The following is an 18,230-nucleotide window of genomic DNA, read 5'->3' as shown; positions in this document are numbered from 1 at the left end:
GATCCATACGCTAATGGATGTAATGGTGAGTGGATGTTTAGCTTTCAGCTCCCCTCTCCAGCTCCTTACCTCATAGCTCCATCAAGCCAGGCTCAGGTTTCCAGGCTGAAGGCATGGCAGCTGACCTCCAGCCTTCCTCTACCTCAACAAGCAATTAACCAGTGTGGCAGCCTCTGTCCTGGGGCAGGGATCAATACTTCCCGGCCTTGGCACCAGCGGGAGTTTTAACCCGAAGGAGCTCAGACATGCCGAGCTGAAGCCAGCCCTGGTTGTGCTTGTCATGGAAATGGTTCCCATTTGGACCCCCCAGCAGTTGCTTAGAGCCACGCGCTCCGTCCACAGGTTTGGCCATAACCCTTTCTCTCTGCATCACCGGGGTTGCTGCTGCTTTGCAGTCCTGCTTCGCGCAGCCGGGGCAGTTGGGTTGGGATGAGCTGTACTCTTACTTGGGGAGGTTCTGACCCATTTTGCTGCTAAAGCAAAGTCCCCCCTTCCTCACCTCGTTTCAGCAGAGCAGCTCTGCACACGATGAGCCTCCTGAGCACCGCGGCGTGGGGAGCTGCGTATCCCTTCCCTGGCAGCTTCTCTGGGCTCTGAAGTCTCTGGCTTTACTCAGTGCTGTCATCCCCTGGGGTTTCACACCTCCTCACTTTGACTTCAATTTATTTTTTTCTCTTTAATGTTGCTTTTAGAAGCTTGCTACAAGGATGCTTTTAAAAAAAATCATTAGATTGGAAAAAAGGATTCTCATTCAGCCCCTGTGCTGGGCAGAGGTGGGGAAGGGGCTGGCACAGATGTGCTATGTGACCACAGAATTATCCTTCAAAGTGAGCAGATGGCTCAGTCTCAATAAATCCCTCAGAGAAATTCACAGAGGTCTTTGAGGCTTCAGTTTGCTTCGTATTTTCTCCAGGCGCTGTGCAGGAAGGAGAGAGGGGGCTGCTGTAGGCTGAGGAACCAGACAGCTGAAAGCAGGCCCGTCCACTGACAGCACGTGTTTCTTGGTCCCTCTCAACCAAAAACATTTTATCTTAGCAAACGTCATCTCATAGCAAAAACGTCAGGCAGGACCTTGCGCTGTCCCCCCAAGCCAGCATGCGTTGCTCCCGGCTGGGGGGTCTGTGGGATGCTTGTGCAGGAGGAAGAGGATAGAGCATCTTCATGACCGTGTAGGTCATTAAAGTGCCCTGGGACCGGCCACGGGGCATTGGCGTGGCAGCACCGCTGCCCCAGAGATGGTGCCCGTGCTGGGTCAGTTGGAGGGAGCTGCAGTTCCAGCCCATGGGTGAAACGCGGCTTTCCTGGCACTGCGGTGGTGCCAGGACGGTGTGGCAGCTGGCGTGCCAGGAGGATGCAGCTGGAGGGCTGGCATGGCTGCGGCTGTGGAGAGGCCGAGCACATCTCTCCTCTCTCCGTCGCTGGCTTCCAGCACATCAGCCTGCCTGTCTGCACCACTTTCCCATTTTCCTTGTCCCACCCATGGGTAGAAGCGTCAAAGCACCAAGAAAGCCCAGCTTTCACACCCTGGCAGACGATGCGAGCCATTAGCTGGGCGTTTGTCCGAGGGGAGCTTCTGACCTTTCCTGAGCAACTCTGCGGTAATGGATCATGCACAAATAATTCACGGCTCCCAAAACCACTCTGGCTTCGACCTTGCAGTGATGCGATAAGCAGAGCGGGTGGTGCAGCATGGGGGAAAAACTCAACCTCATGGGACTGTTTGGTCCCCACGTTCCTCGGGGAATAGCTGTGTGCAGGGAGATACCAAGAGCAAGTGACCGTCACGCCATCTTGCATTCCTGATGGCTCCAGGGTCAACCTACTTTTTGAGTTGCTCACGAGCACCTTTTGTTCTCTGCTTCATAGGCATCCAGCTCAACTTTATTAGAAAATCTGTGTTTCTGATGAGTGCAGCTCTTTAAGTCAGAGGGATGATTCACAGTAAAGTTTGAGCTCTACCTGCAAACGTGTTGTCTCGGGCTCCGAAGCACAAGCTTCAAGGAATGGGCAAGAGCTCAACACCCCCTTGTTAAGACAGCAGAAAGAACAAGCTGTTACGTACAGAGCTAAAAATAATTGAAAAGCTTTGAGTCTTCCTCCCAGTTGCAGCAGAAGGATGCGCTAAGAACTGATGGCCGAATCCATCTCTGGCACGGCTCTGACTTGATGATACATTAAAGCTTTTGTGACTTTTTGAAGCTCAGTTCAGATAAACGCAGAGCAGCGTGGCTGCTTTTCCAGAGCTGCCGTGATTTCTAACATGCTTGAGAGTGGCTTGGGGCAAACCCAAAAGCTGGTGTTCCCAAAAGGGACAGTGCCTTTTGCAGTAGAATTTTAACAGGGAAACTTAAGAAGGGCAGAAACGCACAAAATAGCTGATATTGGCCCAGCAGCTGACAAAGCGTCTCTCTGTAAGCTGTGTCTTGAAAGCAGGATTCATCTGGTAAATAATGACATGGTATAAATAACAGCGCTGAGCCTGTTTGCAGGGAGCTGTGCTCAGGCCGGGTAGGATATGGGCTCGGTCTGGGGCATCCCACAAGCATCCCTGCCGATGGTCTGGCTTCCTGAGCGTGGGGTGCTGGAGGGAGCCCAGACACCTCCACGCTCACTGCAGAGCCCAGTGACATCCTTACTCAGCCTCCGCTCCCCGGTCTCCCCTGACTGCAGCGTTTTCCTCTGATGGGCGCCGATGGAGATGTCTCACTGGATGAGGCTGCTGGCCACCTGGGGTGATGGGGATCCGTTATGACACAGTTTCTTCTGCCAACATACAAGTTTTTATTCATTCTTTTGTTTTTACAACAGCAGCCAAGGGAGGCACTTTGTCACTGCCTGTGACCAAAGAGCACAGAGGGAGAGTGGCTGAAGAGTTTGAGCTATGATAAAATGCTCGCTGTATCGATCTTGGCTCAGGATTTGTTTCCCTTCTTGCATTAACTCCCCATTGATTGCCGTGGTGACCTTAGAGCATACAGTTTTGTTGGCCTTCTCCCTTAGCAGGCAGCACCCCCGTGCTTGCACCTCGCTCCCCCCCGAGCCTTGCCGAACCGTTGATGGGCCAGGTCGTACAAGGTGCTCTGGGGTAAGCAGAGCTTTGCTTTTGCCTCCTCTGTCATCAGACGTTTGATGGCTATATGTTAGTTGCTATAGTTAGTGTAGAGGCTAGTGCTATGTGGCACTAACTTGTTGTTGCTTGAGGGTCAGGTTGTTATTTTGGTGCAAATAAACTAGATCCAAGGGTGAGGAGTCCCTGCAGGAATTAAAGAAGGGGCTTGGTTTTGCCCCGGAGATGCTCCGTTTCCCCATGTCGGGGACCCCCACGAGGCTGTGTCGTTGCTGTATCAAAAGAGGCTTGGTGTACCAGGGTCAGCGCAGGTCTGCTGGGGTGATGGTGCTCATGGAAAGCCCTTTCCCCTGCTGGGTTCTCCAGCTCTGCCAGAGACTTGCTGAGATGACAGAGAGTGAAACTCTTCCCATCTTTGCAAGGGACAACGTGAGGTCGGTGGCTGCCGCTCCAGGTGCGCGATGTGAAAGTCAGCTTTGTCCTTGCTCCCTCTTAACTCCAGCTTTCACGGTAAAATCATTTAATGACCCTGTTTTGGAGACAAGTACCTTCCTCGGGGCCTTGGCAGGGGCTTTGGCCTCCTTCTCCTGTGTGAACCCGCAGCCAAAGCCCTCGGAGCCAGGGAGCAGCACCAGGGTGAGTGGGGTGGGGATGGCAATAGTGCTGATTGCGGTGTCCCGGCTCTCCGACTGTCAGGCGCCATTGTGTCCGGCCGCTGATGCTGTACTGGGCTCCTTGGCCTTATTTGGTTTTGCAAGTTTATTGTACTTTCTACTTATTTAATTATTTATGAGCTTGGATGCTCTAAATGGGAAGAGGAATGGTGACTCTCCCAGTTCCTTTTCCCCTGTGCTGTTGGATGCTTTTGGTGCTTGTGATTCACTTTTCAGTCCACCCAGAGACAATTTGCTGTAAAACATTGACATCTAGTGGCTTTTCTGACAAAGGAAACGATAGGGAACAAAAGACTGGCCAGTCGTGATTCCACTAGGGAAAGCAAATGAATGTCCCTTCTCCTCCTTACGCAGCACCAAGGACATGGCGATCACACCCTGGGGGCTCGGGGCTCCCGGGCACACACTCCTCGGTGTCCTCGTCCTGGAGGAGCGGTCTTCTCTGGCAGGACAATTTGCTTATTGAGCTACTTTAATGCCATTAACTTAAGCAGATGGCTGGTATCCTGACGGCATACCTCAGGCGTTATCGCTGAGGCCGTGGTCATATTACAGGAGGTGTGAAGAGCTTGGTGTGTATGGCTTCAGGCTGCCGACGGTGGACAACGTGGTGTTTGATGGTGGATGTTAATGTGCAAGTGATCTCTTAATAATATATGTAAGGTTGAGCTTGCAGCTTTTCTAGCTGGCAGCCTGACAGAGTTCCCTGCAGCAGCATGTCCCCCCTGTGTGCCACTGTCCTGTTGCTCCAAACCAAAGCCAGCACCCCCCTTGGAAATGTTTTCTCTTACAGAACGGTGTAATGCATCCTTGAACTTCCCGTTCTTCACTCATCTCTCCTCTCTCGTCGTTGCAGTCCTGTATCGGGTGAAGGCAGGAGGATAAAATGAGATTTGCATGGGCTTTTCTGAGATCCTCATTTCAATGCAAGTGGGTTGGGGCTTCTGGGCACATCCCATCTATCTGGTCTGCGAAAGGAAATGTCTTCCTCATAGGTGTAGCACTGCTCGGGGGCTCGTGCAGCTGAGACCCACGGCTGCTCATCGGAACAAGTAGCATGAGCAGCTTTTTGCAGCCTACATAAACTTGTCAGTGCAGCTCTGTTGTACAAGGAAACTAAAAAAGCCAGTGCTACCTGTGCCCTGCTTGGGTTGGGGCTTACATCCTGGGAGATATTTTGATTATTCTCCCGAGGTCTGGGGAGAGCACCAGTTGAGGCACCCAGCAGGAGCACGTTGCCGCGTGGGCAGCCCAGCACAGAGGGGAATCTTGGGTTCCCTTCAGCCTCTGTCGAGGCAAAACCCATTAAGCAGAGATGGACATGTGCAGGTAGATACAACCCTTCCCGCTCCCCCCGGGGAGTTTGTTCAGCCCCCCTTCACCCTGCAGAGGTGAGCGCGCAGAGGAGCGCTCCTGTGGCAGGGCTCCTGAAAGCCTCTTAGCGCATCTCCAAGTTTCTATCGATTTCGAACGTTAATGCGCCGTGTGCTGGAAGCCCTCGGGACTAAACGCTCTGCCTTCCTCTCCCCTTGGCAGGAATTTCTACTACATCACCATCCTGCGTGACCCCGTCTCCCGCTACCTGAGCGAATGGCGCCACGTCCAGCGAGGAGCGACGTGGAAGGCGTCCCTGCACGTCTGCGACGGCCGGTCCCCGACCACCGAGGAGCTGCCCAGCTGCTACACAGGGGACGACTGGTCGGGCTGTTCCCTGCAGGAGTTCATGGATTGCCCCTACAACCTCGCCAACAACCGCCAGGTCCGCATGCTCTCCGACCTCAGCCTGGTGGGATGCTACAACCTGTCGGTCATGCCCGAGGAGCAGAGAAATAAGGTTCTGCTGGACAGTGCCAAGGAGAACCTGAAGCGCATGGCCTTCTTCGGCCTGACCGAGTTTCAGCGTAAGACTCAGTATCTCTTTGAGAAGACTTTCAACATGAACTTCATCTCGCCGTTCACGCAGTACAATAGCACAAGGGCCTCCAGTGTGGAGATAGACGAGCAGACTCAGCAGCGCATCGAGGCCCTCAATTTTTTAGACATGGAATTGTACGATTATGCAAAAGACCTGTTTTTGCAGCGGTACCAGTACATGCGGCAGAAGGAGCACCAGGAGGCGCGGCGGAAACGCCAGGAGCAGCGCAAGATCCTGAGGGCGAAGCAAGCGCGCCTGAGAGAGCAGGGCGAGAACAGCTCCAGCACTGACTACATAGGGAACGTGGAGCGGTGGCGGCGGTAGTGCGGGGGGGACTCGCCGGACACCAAAAACCGAAGCAGAACCCAACCCGACCCGCAAATCGGAGACGCCGGAGCAGCCCAAACAAATCACGCTTCTCAAGGGTTTGAAGCAAAAAGAGGTTAAAATGTTGCCTTTGCAGTTGCCTTTGCAGTAAATGTTGTACTGTACGTGGAACGCTTAATCTTAGCGTGTAATTAAATTGTCCTTTTTAGGTTTGTTGGATTATTTATGAAATACGGGAGCCAAGTAGGCTCATCGGAAATGGTTGCTTGGACGTTTATTTAAAAGAAAAGAAAAAAAAAATAATCCGTAAATTAGTTATGAGTACAAAATGGGATGCTGGAAAATGTTTATGATGCTCGGCTGAAATCTATCTGGGAAGCAAACTCATTTCCTAATAATGAGCATTTAGCATACTCTCACAATACAGTGTATGAGCAAAACCTTTTCCCTTTGATTTTATCTTAATTTTATTTTAATTATATGTTTTCAAGGGCACCAACTGCTTATGGTATTTACCAAGTTAAAGAATGGACGATGAAGGGAACAATAAAGGTCTAGAAAAAATATTGACTAGTTTTATGTATAATATTGGCTTTTAAAAGGAATAGAAGTAATTTCTCTAGTTATATAAATATTTAAAATTTTAAACTTTTTCTACCTACTGCTGTTTAGAGTTTTAAGCTTGGTCTATCTCATATTAAAAAAAAAGAAAAAAAAAAAGACATACGTACTTTTCTGAACTCAATGCCAATGTTATAGACACTGTTTCCAGAATTTTTCAGGGCAGTATGATTTTAACCATTCTGGAAAAGTTACAGCACATCTTCATGTTTCATAAAGCCTTTTCCAAATTATAGTCCTGTGACAGTGTCTAATTTTAAGTCTTTCTTACCCATTAGAATACATAATGCTGAATTTATCATTCCTTAATAATTGGTGGTATAAACTAGATGAAATTATGTTGCGGATATTTGTGTAGTGTCTTCAAAAAGTCATAAAACTCTCTAATCCCAGCAATATTACGAAGAGATTGCTCAATGGAAGAAGTAGATTTACACTTGAATTAGGATTTACTTCCAGTAAATCTTTGCTACACCAGATAAGAACAGGGTGGGTTTTTTTCTATGCTCTTGAGCCCTTCTTAGCGATGACGGATGAGCGATGACTAAAAATGACGGAAACCAATTTTACCATAGCCATAGTTATACAGGATGAGAAGGTTGCATGGTGCACGGGGATGCAGCAGCCCGCTCCTGAGCAGGCTCTGCTGGGGCGCAGGGTGCGGAGCTGGAGCTGGACCGGGCTCACCCACAGCCCTTCGGCCTCACCGAGACTGACGGGGAGAGGAGATGGGGCAGGAGGTGCGACGGGCTCCTATAAATCTCTATGCAAAAAAAAATACAAAAATGAAAAAAAAAAAACCTCTGCAAGGCTTGGGCTAGACATTCAGCAAGTTCAGAAATTTTGTACGTAGCCTGCAACGCTCCCGAGCTTGGCCCTAAGTGGCGATCTCGGTGCGGATGCATGGTGATGGAGGCACCCGAAAAGGGCGCTCGTTGTCCCGACGTACACAATGCTTACAAGGCTCACTTGCACTATTGCCTTTCACCTGTAACATTCTGTACACCGAGAGGGCAGGGGGGCATAAAACAAGGCAGAAGGCTTTAAAACCATCTTATGGCTCCACGCCTAAGTTATCTGAAAGTTGTTTTACATCTCATGTTGTATTGCAACCCGGAGGGCAGCAATCCTGCCGGGAGCAAGCGGAGAGCAAAGCAGCAGCAAACCAATACCCTGCATTAGCAGCTTGGAAAAGAGAATAACTTCATGTACAGCAATTTTATTTTTTTTTTAAATGAGAACTGCAGTTGCCAATATGATGTCTCAGTTGTATTTTGGTTTTTATGGGGGAAAATAATTCGCTGTTAAAACTGAAAGGCACTGCTGTAAACAGGGCTTAACTGTGGGCAAGCTGGAGGGCCTGTTGCAGAAGGTGCATTTTGTTTTTATGCTGTGGTGTGCATGGTTTACAGAGACTAGTTGCATTTTCTTTGTGTATACTGTTTATTGTATATAGGGGATGTACGAATATAAGGATACCATTTTGTCATAACCATATCAAATTCTACTGATTTCCACTGTAGACGCTGTCTTATTGTGTAGATTTACAGGCCAATCCACTGACTTTGATTGTGTAATTTAACAATAGAACTGATAAATAAAATTTAACTACAGTCTTCTGATTTTCATGTGATTATTTCTTCATCTGACAACGTGTTGGGAATTGCGCAGTTCAGAATGAACGGTAATTTCAACATGAATGAAACAGCAGTTGACAGGCAAGTATATGAGTTTAAAATCATGGCTTTTCCAAAGTGTTTTTAAACTACAGCTTTCAAGGGCAAAGCCACTTTGGACTTTCTCTGGTTTAGGACTTACTGCAGAGGTTTTGATTGCTCTTCTGAGCACTCCTCAGAAACACAAGCTGTGGTTTCTGGTGATTTTAAATATGAGGTCTGCAGCATTAAGGGCTTTTTTCTGTGTGCACATACATGTGTGTGTATGCATATGATTTATTTTTTTTTCCTTTACATGATAACCTCCACTTTTGCTCCAGCTGGCTCTGAAGGATGCTGCCTAGCCAGTGACTTCCAGTGCGTCTCGCTGTATCCCTTCCTGGGACATTTTAAAACACAAAGAAGCTAAACCAGACTTAGATGCAAAAGCAGATGAGAATGAATTGAGCATGATGCCCCAGATTGACTAGGAAAGATGCTTTTTTACAGTTTGGATGGAGGTGTTTTTTTCCTGGTGACTATAAAAGATCAGCAGGCTTGCAGGACTTGCAGCGGGGCAGTAGACCCAAAGGTACCCGTAGGAGATCTTGACTTAACCTGGTCAGATTCCCCTGTGAGGACGGAGATGCCCTTCCCCTTGCGAGTACCTGTGGGGGCATCTTATCTCTGGGAGGATTTTTGAGCCATGGGGATCAGGGAATGGAGGGATCTGCCAGCGAATCTGCATTTGACTGACGTGGCTTTATATATGGGTCTATTAGTGAACTGGAAAAGCTGCCGGTGGAGTTGTTAATGGGATAGAGGTCGTGCAAGATGCTTCCCTGCAACTGAAAAAGCAGCCAGTAGTGAAGTCTGGTGTAAAAGCAACTGGGGTTGCCTTTTGAAATGAGTACTTTGACAGTTGAGAAAACTCCTTAACTGCAGGAGAGGAAGGACAGAGGAGGGGGGGATGTGCTCGGACAGACAAACTTCAAAAGCTGAGGAGCTGCAGCAGTGAATCAAGTAGCACTCAAACCTTCCGATAAGTTTTGCAAAGCTGGGACACACGTTAAGAAAACTCTTCTGAGCACAGAGATACCACTTAAGTTTTCACCAGACAGGGATGTCGGCAACACCGGTGCTGCCAGCATCAGCCCGGGGCAGTTGGTGTGCAGCTGAGGGCTACTTTGGAGATGGAGATGTGTAGCGCTAATATATAATGTTAAAGGGAATAGGTTGGTTCATTTTGCTCTCTGAAAGATTGGAAAGTTGATAGCTGTGAAACCTGCGTGGCCTTGCAAAGTGCCATATTTGGGGCTAATAGTTTGGGACTAAAACTTCCCTAAAGGCTACTTTGGTACATAAGGGTTGTTGGAAGTGAACTGCTCAGCTGATTTCTGTGAATGAACTTTGCAACTTCTTTATATAACATACGATATATTTTAGTGTGCTGTAATATATGTTTGCTTCCAATTGTGTCATTTTTGAGTAAAAATGAACTAACAGGCTTTTTCATGTAATTTTTAAAATTTGCATGTTCTCCAAAATGATCAGAGCCGTGAATAAGACCTGACAGATACCCGTGCAATTGCTGGTTCAGCTCCTGAAATCACTGAGGAAAGGAGAAGAAAACCTGATACATCTCCTCTCTTAAATTTCAGCCAGGAATACCAGATAATTGAGGGAACCTGTCAAACTAATGCAAACCTTCAGCTGCAGACCCAGGCTGCCGGGCTGGCCCGCACGCTCCCAGGGAGGCACAAAGAGCAGCTCCACGTAGAGGGGTCATCTTTGCGGAGACGTCTTCTGCAGCAGAAATATTTTCCAAGCAGGTGATAGATTTAAATCTTTCACTTACTAAAAATATCCCTGTTTCTAAAGCATGTGGGTGGACCTGGGGATGGTTTGGTTATTGCTGGACCCTGCTGGCGTGGCAGCACGTGGGAGGGGAAGAGCAGAGGGTCCTTCCCACCACACGTGGGAATGGGGATGCGCTGGGACAGGGGAGTTGAGATCTCCTGCCAAAGGTGGGATCCGAGCTCTGGAGGCAGCCGGCACCGTCTGTCCTTCCCAGCCCGCTGCCAGCTGCAGCTCCTGCGTGGCGGGGAGGACCAGCCTGCACAAAACCTTCCTGAGCAAATAGCACAACATCTGAACTCTTACCTATGAAATTAAATTCTGGTTTTCCTAAAGTAATCTCCCTGTTCCGCTAGCCTCATCAGGGAAGAGTGTAATTTCATTTAATCCATTTCTTGAGTTCAGAGTCAACTGCCTTGCCATCATGCTAATATCACTGCTCTGCTATCTCCAGAGACGGAGTGACGAGTTTAGACCTGAAATCGAATTTGGCTCTATGCTTCCAGAGGATCTATCAGCCAAATTACCCGTAGTCTCTACCCACAAGCTTTGTCATGCAGTTTAGCTCTGCGAGGATGCGTTAGGCCAGGCAGGTGAGGTTATATCACTTTTTGTTTTGGGAGCAATGAGATGCTGAAACAATATATATGCAAAGCAATCAAAATATTTATAGTGAGGGCTGAGTGTTCATTTTCAGGACGACTGCCACCTTTTGGTATTCTCAGCTTTTTGAATTTGTATCTTCCCTCATATGACTGCAAGTAAGATTTTCACTCGAAAGATGTTCACAAGCAGTTGTTGACATAAACCTCTACGTAAACGATATAAACTACATAAACTGTGTAAACTATATAAACTATAGAGGTTTATGTCAAATATATGTATTTTCTGATGGGCATTCATGGACAGAGGGCTACAAACGACTCCTGGCACACCATTCACTCAAGCCCTTGTTCTGCTAATGAAGTGTCAGCTCCACAGCATAAATTTGGTGGCCAGTGGCACACACTCATTTTGCCAGTGAATAGTAAATTTTCTGGTAAATGAAGTTTGGGAATGAGGAGACCTATAGTGAAAAGGGATGAGTTCAAGGGATATTTAGGCCAAATGAAAGGTGAGATTTCAGAACAGCTCTCTGTTTTGAGGTTCTCAGCTCACACTCTCATTATTGTTCCTCTTTGAAATTGCTTTAAAATTGTAAAGGCTATATGTAACAAGTTGGAATGATCCACGAGCTGAATTAAACCTTTGATTTCAGGTCAAATGGTTTAGCCTGACCCGGGATGGAAATGTTGTGACCTTTTCCTTTCAAAAAGCCCTACAAATACAAGCTGCTTTTTTTTGGGTGGGCTGCAGCTGGCTGTGAGCCCTGGAGCGGTTTCCCAGGGAAGGAAAGATGCTCTGGCTTTTCCAGCGGGGTCTCTGCTCCTGTCCCCACAGCAGGAGCTGCTGCTCTGTGGCTGCGAGGGGATGTGGAGCCTCGAGGGGTCTCTCTCCCCCTTTGCAATCAATGCCTGGTGCTCAGTACAGCAACAGCTCTGTGATGTTATTAATACTAGGTGAAGCACATGGAAAGTATTATTTCGTGCAATATAAGCAGGTGAATACGGGGTTATGCCGCACGGGAGATGCGTGCTCCACAGGGGGAAACTGGGAATTTCCCCTCTGGGCATGGCAAGCTGGGAAGCGTATTAATAGACATCATTACATTATAATAATTGCTGTGGAATCAGCAAGCGCGTACATAATCTTTAATGCCTGGGAAATCTCACACAGTTTCAAAATAATTAAAAGTGGGATTAATCTAGATGCCAGACAACGCCTGCCTAATTACTAATGAATAAAGCTGTCTGAATGGCTGCAGCACCCTCAGCAGCATCAGCTGCTCCAGCACTTTGAAGTCAATCCCCTATTAACACACTACAGGGCAGGGGCTCATCCCCGCAGGCTGCGAATGTCCAGAGGTCCAGACCGGCTCCTGCCCGGGTGAGAACCCGTCCGGCCACAGCACCCGGCGGGGATGCTCTGGGGAGCTGCTGCTGCGGGGCTGGGGGCGTGGGGTGCATTGGGTGTGGGGTGCATCAGGCATGGGGCTCTGGGACCAGCCCTTCCCTCCTGGAGCATCTGCAGTTGTGCAGATATGCTCTGGTCTACGTGTGGCTGGTGAGCCCCATGGCAGGGGTTTTGGGGTAAAGGGCTGCAGAAAATGGTTATGTGACTGGGTGAGAAACCTCAGCTGGGCAGGGGTCCTCAGCACCTCTGAGCAGCAGGACCCACATAAAAAAGCACCCATCAGGAAGATGATCCGTCCCCATGCTTTGAGCAGTACTGTTTTGCAGACCTGAATTTCACATGTCACTTTTTGATTCCTTTCAAAAATAAATCAGCAAGACTGGGAGGAGTCTGGATCCCTGCAGAGCCCTTACATCCTAAACAGAGTCCCCTTCGCCGGGTGCTGCCCAAACCCAAAATCAACGCGGCTTTTGCTGTTGCAGCGTTGTGCCGATGCTCACCGTGGCAGCAGGGATTTGCTGCAGCTTCTTGGCTCCGGCAGGCGGCAGCGGACCATGCGATCGCTGTAATGCGCAGCCATGCACCGGCCCGTGCCACCGACTCGCATCCCGAACAGCGGCGGGGTGAAACCCCCCTGCAGTGTGCCGCTCTCGGGAGCGTTGCAGCCAGCCCGGTGGTAGCTGGCGGTTGCCCACATCTCGCAGTCTGAGCCAGGCAGGGACCTCCGCTCCCGTTGAGCAGCTTTGTGGTTTTATGAGGCTGTAAATAGACAAAGAACCAAAATCTTCCCTGCAGGGAGGGTGCTGCGATGCACATCCCAGCTGAGCCCCCATGATCCTGGGAATCCGCCGGCACGGCTGGGGCACGCTGGCTGCGTATCAAGCTGGCTGCGTGTCGGGGTTGGGATGCCCGCGGTGCCGGTGGGTAGAAGACACCAGCCGCAGATTTACAGTCATTACTGGGATTTTTGTGTTCTCTGGAGAGCTGCCACACCTGGAAGAACTCCTGCTGCTTGGGTGGAAGGCCAGTGCTAGAAACTCCCCTTCCCACTGTTCCCAGTGCTGTGGGTATGGTGATGCTGGGGGGATAACCTGTGCTGCTGCTGGGGAGCGCATTTGCTGGTGCCATTGCCGTGTTCGTTGCAATCCTTAGAGGTTTTTTATGGGCATGTATTTATTTTGATTTAGTAGAAAAACACATTGTCCGCCCCCCGGATCAAGACAGGCTAATTGCTCGGGTGGACGGATGAACGCAGTGAGCGGGTCCCTCCGGCTCGAGGGGGGCTCCGAGGCCCCCGTCTCCCTTTGGCTAACCCAGCGTCGCCCTCTTTCAAATGGCAGCTCCTTTGGTTTCTGAATACCTCCAGATGAAAGAGAGATAACTGGCAAACAAACTTCTCTGATCTCTCTGTACAAGCGGCTCTTTTCCCCTGGAGAGATCAGCGGTAGGTGTTGGAAAAGGGTGTTTTATTTCAGGTCAAAATTGTTCATGCTGAGGATTCACAAGCAATGCTGTCCTCCCTGCGACGGGCCCTGCAGGTACCGCTCGCATTGCAAAATCCCTCAACGTCCCTGGAGTGAAGGAGCACGTTGTGCTTTTGCGAATAAGCAGCTCCTGAGGTGCTGGGGCTAGTGAAGCTTGGGTTTTTTAAAAGAAGACCTATTTGTTACCATCAACCTGCAGTTGGAGCTGTGCAGCTCAGGCTGATGGCACCGGGCGCTGGGGCGCGCTGGGGCGTACCCGTGCAGGCAGAAGCGGTGGCCCCGTGTCACGTCCATCCCACCTCTGCCAAGTTCAGGGCTGCCTTTTGCCGTCGAGGAGCTGGTCTCATCGCCAGCACGTGGCCGCAGCCATGCCGGCTTGGGCAGCCAAAAAGTGGGGTGCTCCAGGGGGTGAGGCAGAGGCTGGCAGAGGGGATGGGGGTGAAGGGGGTTTGGAGCTGGGGTGAAAAGCTGCCCGTCCTCTCCAGGAAGCACAAGGTGGAGATGGGGGAGCAGGGAGGCTGTGCAAGCCGGCATTTCTCCCCTGATTAAAGAATGTAAAGCTGAATTTGATGCTGTGCAGAATTAATGGGGCTGCATTGTTTATTTATACATGTATACAAGTTACAAGTGCTTCCTGGGAGGAGTGACTTGTGAATAAAAAGCAGCAATGTGCTGAATTTTTAAAATACAGAAAAATTTGTTCTTACAGTACAAATGTGCGGTAATAATGGGGAGGGAATCGCAGAACTGTTTCCCTCGGGCCCTGCGCTCCAGTGTCCCAGTTTGCCCGTGGGGGACTCACACCTGGAGGTGGCCCAGGCGGTGCCAGGTACCGTCGGGTGTCCCTACGGCCGGTGCAGTGCCCGCTCTGTCCTTGGCGGACGTCGAAGCCAAGAGGCGACACGTGGGTGCTTATTGCCGAGAGGGACGGTGGAGAGCTCTGCCCCTCGCCGAGGAGCTCAGGATGTGACCGTCACCCTGGAAGACGGGGCGGGTTGGTGAGCCACGAGCGTGCCAGTCCCCTCCTCAGAGGGGCACGCACGGGAGCAGGGACCCCCCGTCTGCTGGTGCAGAGCGGCAGCGCCGGGACTGTTTGGGGTGGGTGAGTGGGGGCCCAGAGAAGGACGGTGTCCGTGGTGGGTCCTTGTCACCGCCCCGTGCCCCTCTGCCCTGGCAGGCTTTGGCCAGCACCGCTGCGTTTCGGCTGCCTCCGTGCTGGAATCGCTCACGGGGTCCCTCCGCGGCTCAGCCCAGCACCGTGCCGGATCCTGCCCAGGGAAGCCACGTGCACCAGGCTCTGCCAAAATAATGCTGGCCGCTGGGGCCGATTTGGGCATGCCGGGGAGGCGATGCCGTTGCCAAAGCAGGCAGAGGGGGTAAGGTTTGCGACAGCGGCTTTCCCACGCAGTCACAGATTTCATGGCAGCAAGAACAGGGCTGCTCCCTTCTGTTGTGTCCTCAAGCTCTGTCGTGGAGAGAACACAAATTAAAATTAATGACGGCCTGCCTTCCTCGGCTGCCCTTCAGAGCACGTTACGCACTGCAGCTGCCTGGCTGGCCGTGCTGACGGCATGTGCGAGGCTGGCTCTGCGGGGAAGCCGCGATGCTGCTGACTCACGCGCCGCCGCGGTGCAGCTTCCCCTCACCGCCGGGTCACACTATTGCAATGCTGCTTTTTTTTCCCCGTTTTTTTTTTTTTTTGTTCCCTTTTTATGGCCTTGCTGAGGAAATGCTGCATCGGCGTCAGTGCGTGCAAAGTGCTGCCTGCAGAATTTTAACTCCCTCCCAGGGCCTTTCGGGATGTCACTGCCCGTCTGGAGGGAGTCGTGCTGGCTCTTTGTCAAACATCACATTGATTTTAAAATTACTTTGATGGCTCTTTAAGGCAGTGCACTTTCTGTGGCCCTCTGCATTTGTCAAAGCTGATCTCTCTCTTTTCCCTGTGGCAGGGCAGAGGGGTGGCATTATCTGGTATGGCTGCATTGATTTTCTGTGAGCGGCGGGTCAGATTTTGGGTGGGGAGAAGGAGATCAGAACTAACATGTCTGACTCTCAATTTTCCCCCAGCGGTGCTCAGCTTTTGAGCAGGATGGGACTCCCTGAACACGCTGCGTCGGCAGAGTTTTTCCTCCCAAGCCACCGGGGCAGTGGACGAGACATCGCTGCCTGGGCTAGAGATTTGTAAGGTGCAGACCATGAGCTGTGATAAAGGGCGATCGGGGCCCACACGCTCCATCCTGCTAGTTCTTTGCTGAATCTGGCAGCCCACACCCTAAATCCTAACCCCTGACAAGCCCATTTGACCTGGCTGCTTTTCTGTCGCTTGTGGACAAAAATGAAAGACAAACCAAAGACTGCAGAGGCAACACTAGAAATTAAGATCTAAAGGTGACTCATTCTGTCACCTTCTGCAGGCTGCAGAACAGCCTTTCCTTGAGGATAAATACAATCTCTGTATCTGTACACTCAGCTGTTAATACTGTAAACGAAGTACAATGTTTTTCAGATTATTGAATCATTACTGTCACTAGAACAAGCAGCTCAAGCAGGCTGCCAAGGCAGGAGATGAAAGAAATCATTAATTTTACGTTACTGGTTCACGCACAAATTTCTGAGCGGGGGTGATTAACTGCTGGAACAAGCCACCAAGGGGAGCAGGGGATTCTCCAGTTCCTGCTGTCTCCAGATGAAGGCTGGCTGCCGTTCTGCAAGGGATCCTTTTGCCAAAGTTGTTGGACCCCGTGCAAGTGCAACCGGCTGAACCACGGCAGGAGCCCACCACGTGCAGGGGGCCAATGGAGATGATCTGATCGTCTCAGCCACACTTAACAGTTGTGACGTGCTCTTAAAAAAGGTCTTGCTGTTAACGCAAGTTCTGAATATCGGTGGATCAGTTCATTCTGACCCTTTAAAGAAATACCTTTCGGCTGACACCAGCCACTGGGCTAGCGATGCTGTCCCCTGCGCCTCTGGGGATGCTGCAATATGCTGCCTGCCTCCATGCCCTGCAGTGCTCAGCGGGCTGCTGTGCAGGGGCCATTCTGTGCACGCCGTACAGCCTCCCCTGGCAGGGAAATGCAGGTGCAGAGAGGTGCAGCACCTTGCTTTGTGGGTTGGAAAGGCCCCAGGGTGGGAGGGAGGCTGCTCTGAGGGTCACGGCATGGTAAAGCTGCCTTTGGTCAGAGTCAACTGCAAAAACGAGCTCTCCTGCGCTGCAAGCAGTTGATCATTTTATATATCGCTGGTGTGCAGCAGGTCACAACAGAGGACATTGGTCCTCATTGCCCTTCATCCCCATCTCTGACCCTCTTCCTCGCAGACCTCGTGCAGGGCTTGGACGTATCCCCCGCACTTGCACGCGGCTCCATAGCTCTGATCCTGGAAAATGGCTCTGATTAATTCTCAGGGCTGCTAATTAAGCAGGATGCATCTTGGATTTCTGTGCCCAAAGGGTTAGGGTATGCCTCGTTTGTTTTGCTTTTACCTGGCTCTTCAAGGGAGGGCTCAGCATCCAGGGGAGCAAAGAAGATGCAGCCAGGACGAGAGGGGACACATCTAGTACGTCTCGAGAGTGACTTGCTTGGTGAGACCTCAGAGAAGAGCCTATTTCTCAGGCCCCAACGCCAAGGATGCTCCCTGCCATAGGCTGTTATGTGAGAAAGAGTTTGCTGCTACTCATGGGGCTGAATATTCGATGCTCCCTTCACCTGCCAAGCAGCAGAGATGCCTGGGCATCGCATCACATCCCAGCCTGCTCTCTTCCCACGCTGTTGCTAGGACCTCTGCCCTCAGGGGAAAGTCTCCCCCTCCCCAGCCCCATCTGAGCTCCAGGGTGGAGGTCTGAGCTCAGAAGTGCTGAGCATCAGACGTGGGGTCCTTCCGCTGGCAGGCAGTGGAGAGGCTGAGCTGTCACTGGCACATTATTTACCTGAAGCTATAATGGACCCGCTCTTTCCAGTGTAGTCATGCTTTTGGCCTTAGAATAAATGCAAAGATAAAAAACCCAACAAAACCCAAACCACAAAACTACAGGAGAAAAAAAAAAAAAAGTATTCAAGGGATTTTTCTGTGCTGGCCAGGTTCTGCTTGGTATTCAGAACTGGAAGAAAGTAGGAACCTTAATGTTTACATCCGTACCAATTTAGGCTTTAATTTAGGCAATGTAATGCAATCTATCTTTCTCTGGATTTTAATAGCTTTTCTATTATTTTGCTCCACGGATACTTGGAAATGTGAGCTCCTTTACTACGTGACTACTTAGACCAATAAAAGGGCTATTTGCTTAACACATTAGTTTGCAGGCAGGCTTCTATGAGGCTGCTTGTGGAGGCTGCCTGCTGTCCATGGCTGTGGGTATGAATATGCATAATTAATAACTGTTATTTGCTGGACATCTATTCCTGAGTGCCTCAGCTCTCCTTGACCGAGAAATTCTTTCTTTCTCAGATCTAATGAAAGGTTTAGACTTTTTAATTTATTTTCTTAGATTAGACTCAGAAAATAACCTTATTATTCTAATAGGTAGATTAGTCCCCGAGGAAGATATGAATAAATGAAAAAGCGATAGGTGAAAAATAGGCCAGGGCTGCTATTACAGAAGAATCTTTTTGACCTTTT

The 18,230-nt window shown here is 50.2% G+C and overlaps 1 protein-coding gene across 1 annotated transcript in view; it reads left to right on the top strand.

Moving 5' to 3' along the window:
- Positions 1 to 8,226, top strand: part of HS6ST2 (heparan sulfate 6-O-sulfotransferase 2) — a 132,374-nt gene extending 124,148 nt beyond the window's left edge. The window contains exon 2 of the mRNA XM_049827299.1: positions 5,278 to 8,226. Within this exon, the coding sequence (XP_049683256.1) occupies positions 5,278 to 5,980 (703 nt within the window). The 3' untranslated portion in view covers positions 5,981 to 8,226. The remainder of the gene's footprint in view (positions 1 to 5,277) is intronic.
- The last annotated feature ends 10,004 nt before the right edge of the window (positions 8,227 to 18,230 follow it).

The sequence above is a fragment of the Accipiter gentilis genome, chromosome 24 (assembly GCF_929443795.1).
Source record: "Accipiter gentilis chromosome 24, bAccGen1.1, whole genome shotgun sequence".
Classification (NCBI taxonomy): Eukaryota; Metazoa; Chordata; class Aves; order Accipitriformes; family Accipitridae; genus Astur; species Astur gentilis.
This window is presented reverse-complemented; position numbering and strand designations above follow the sequence as displayed.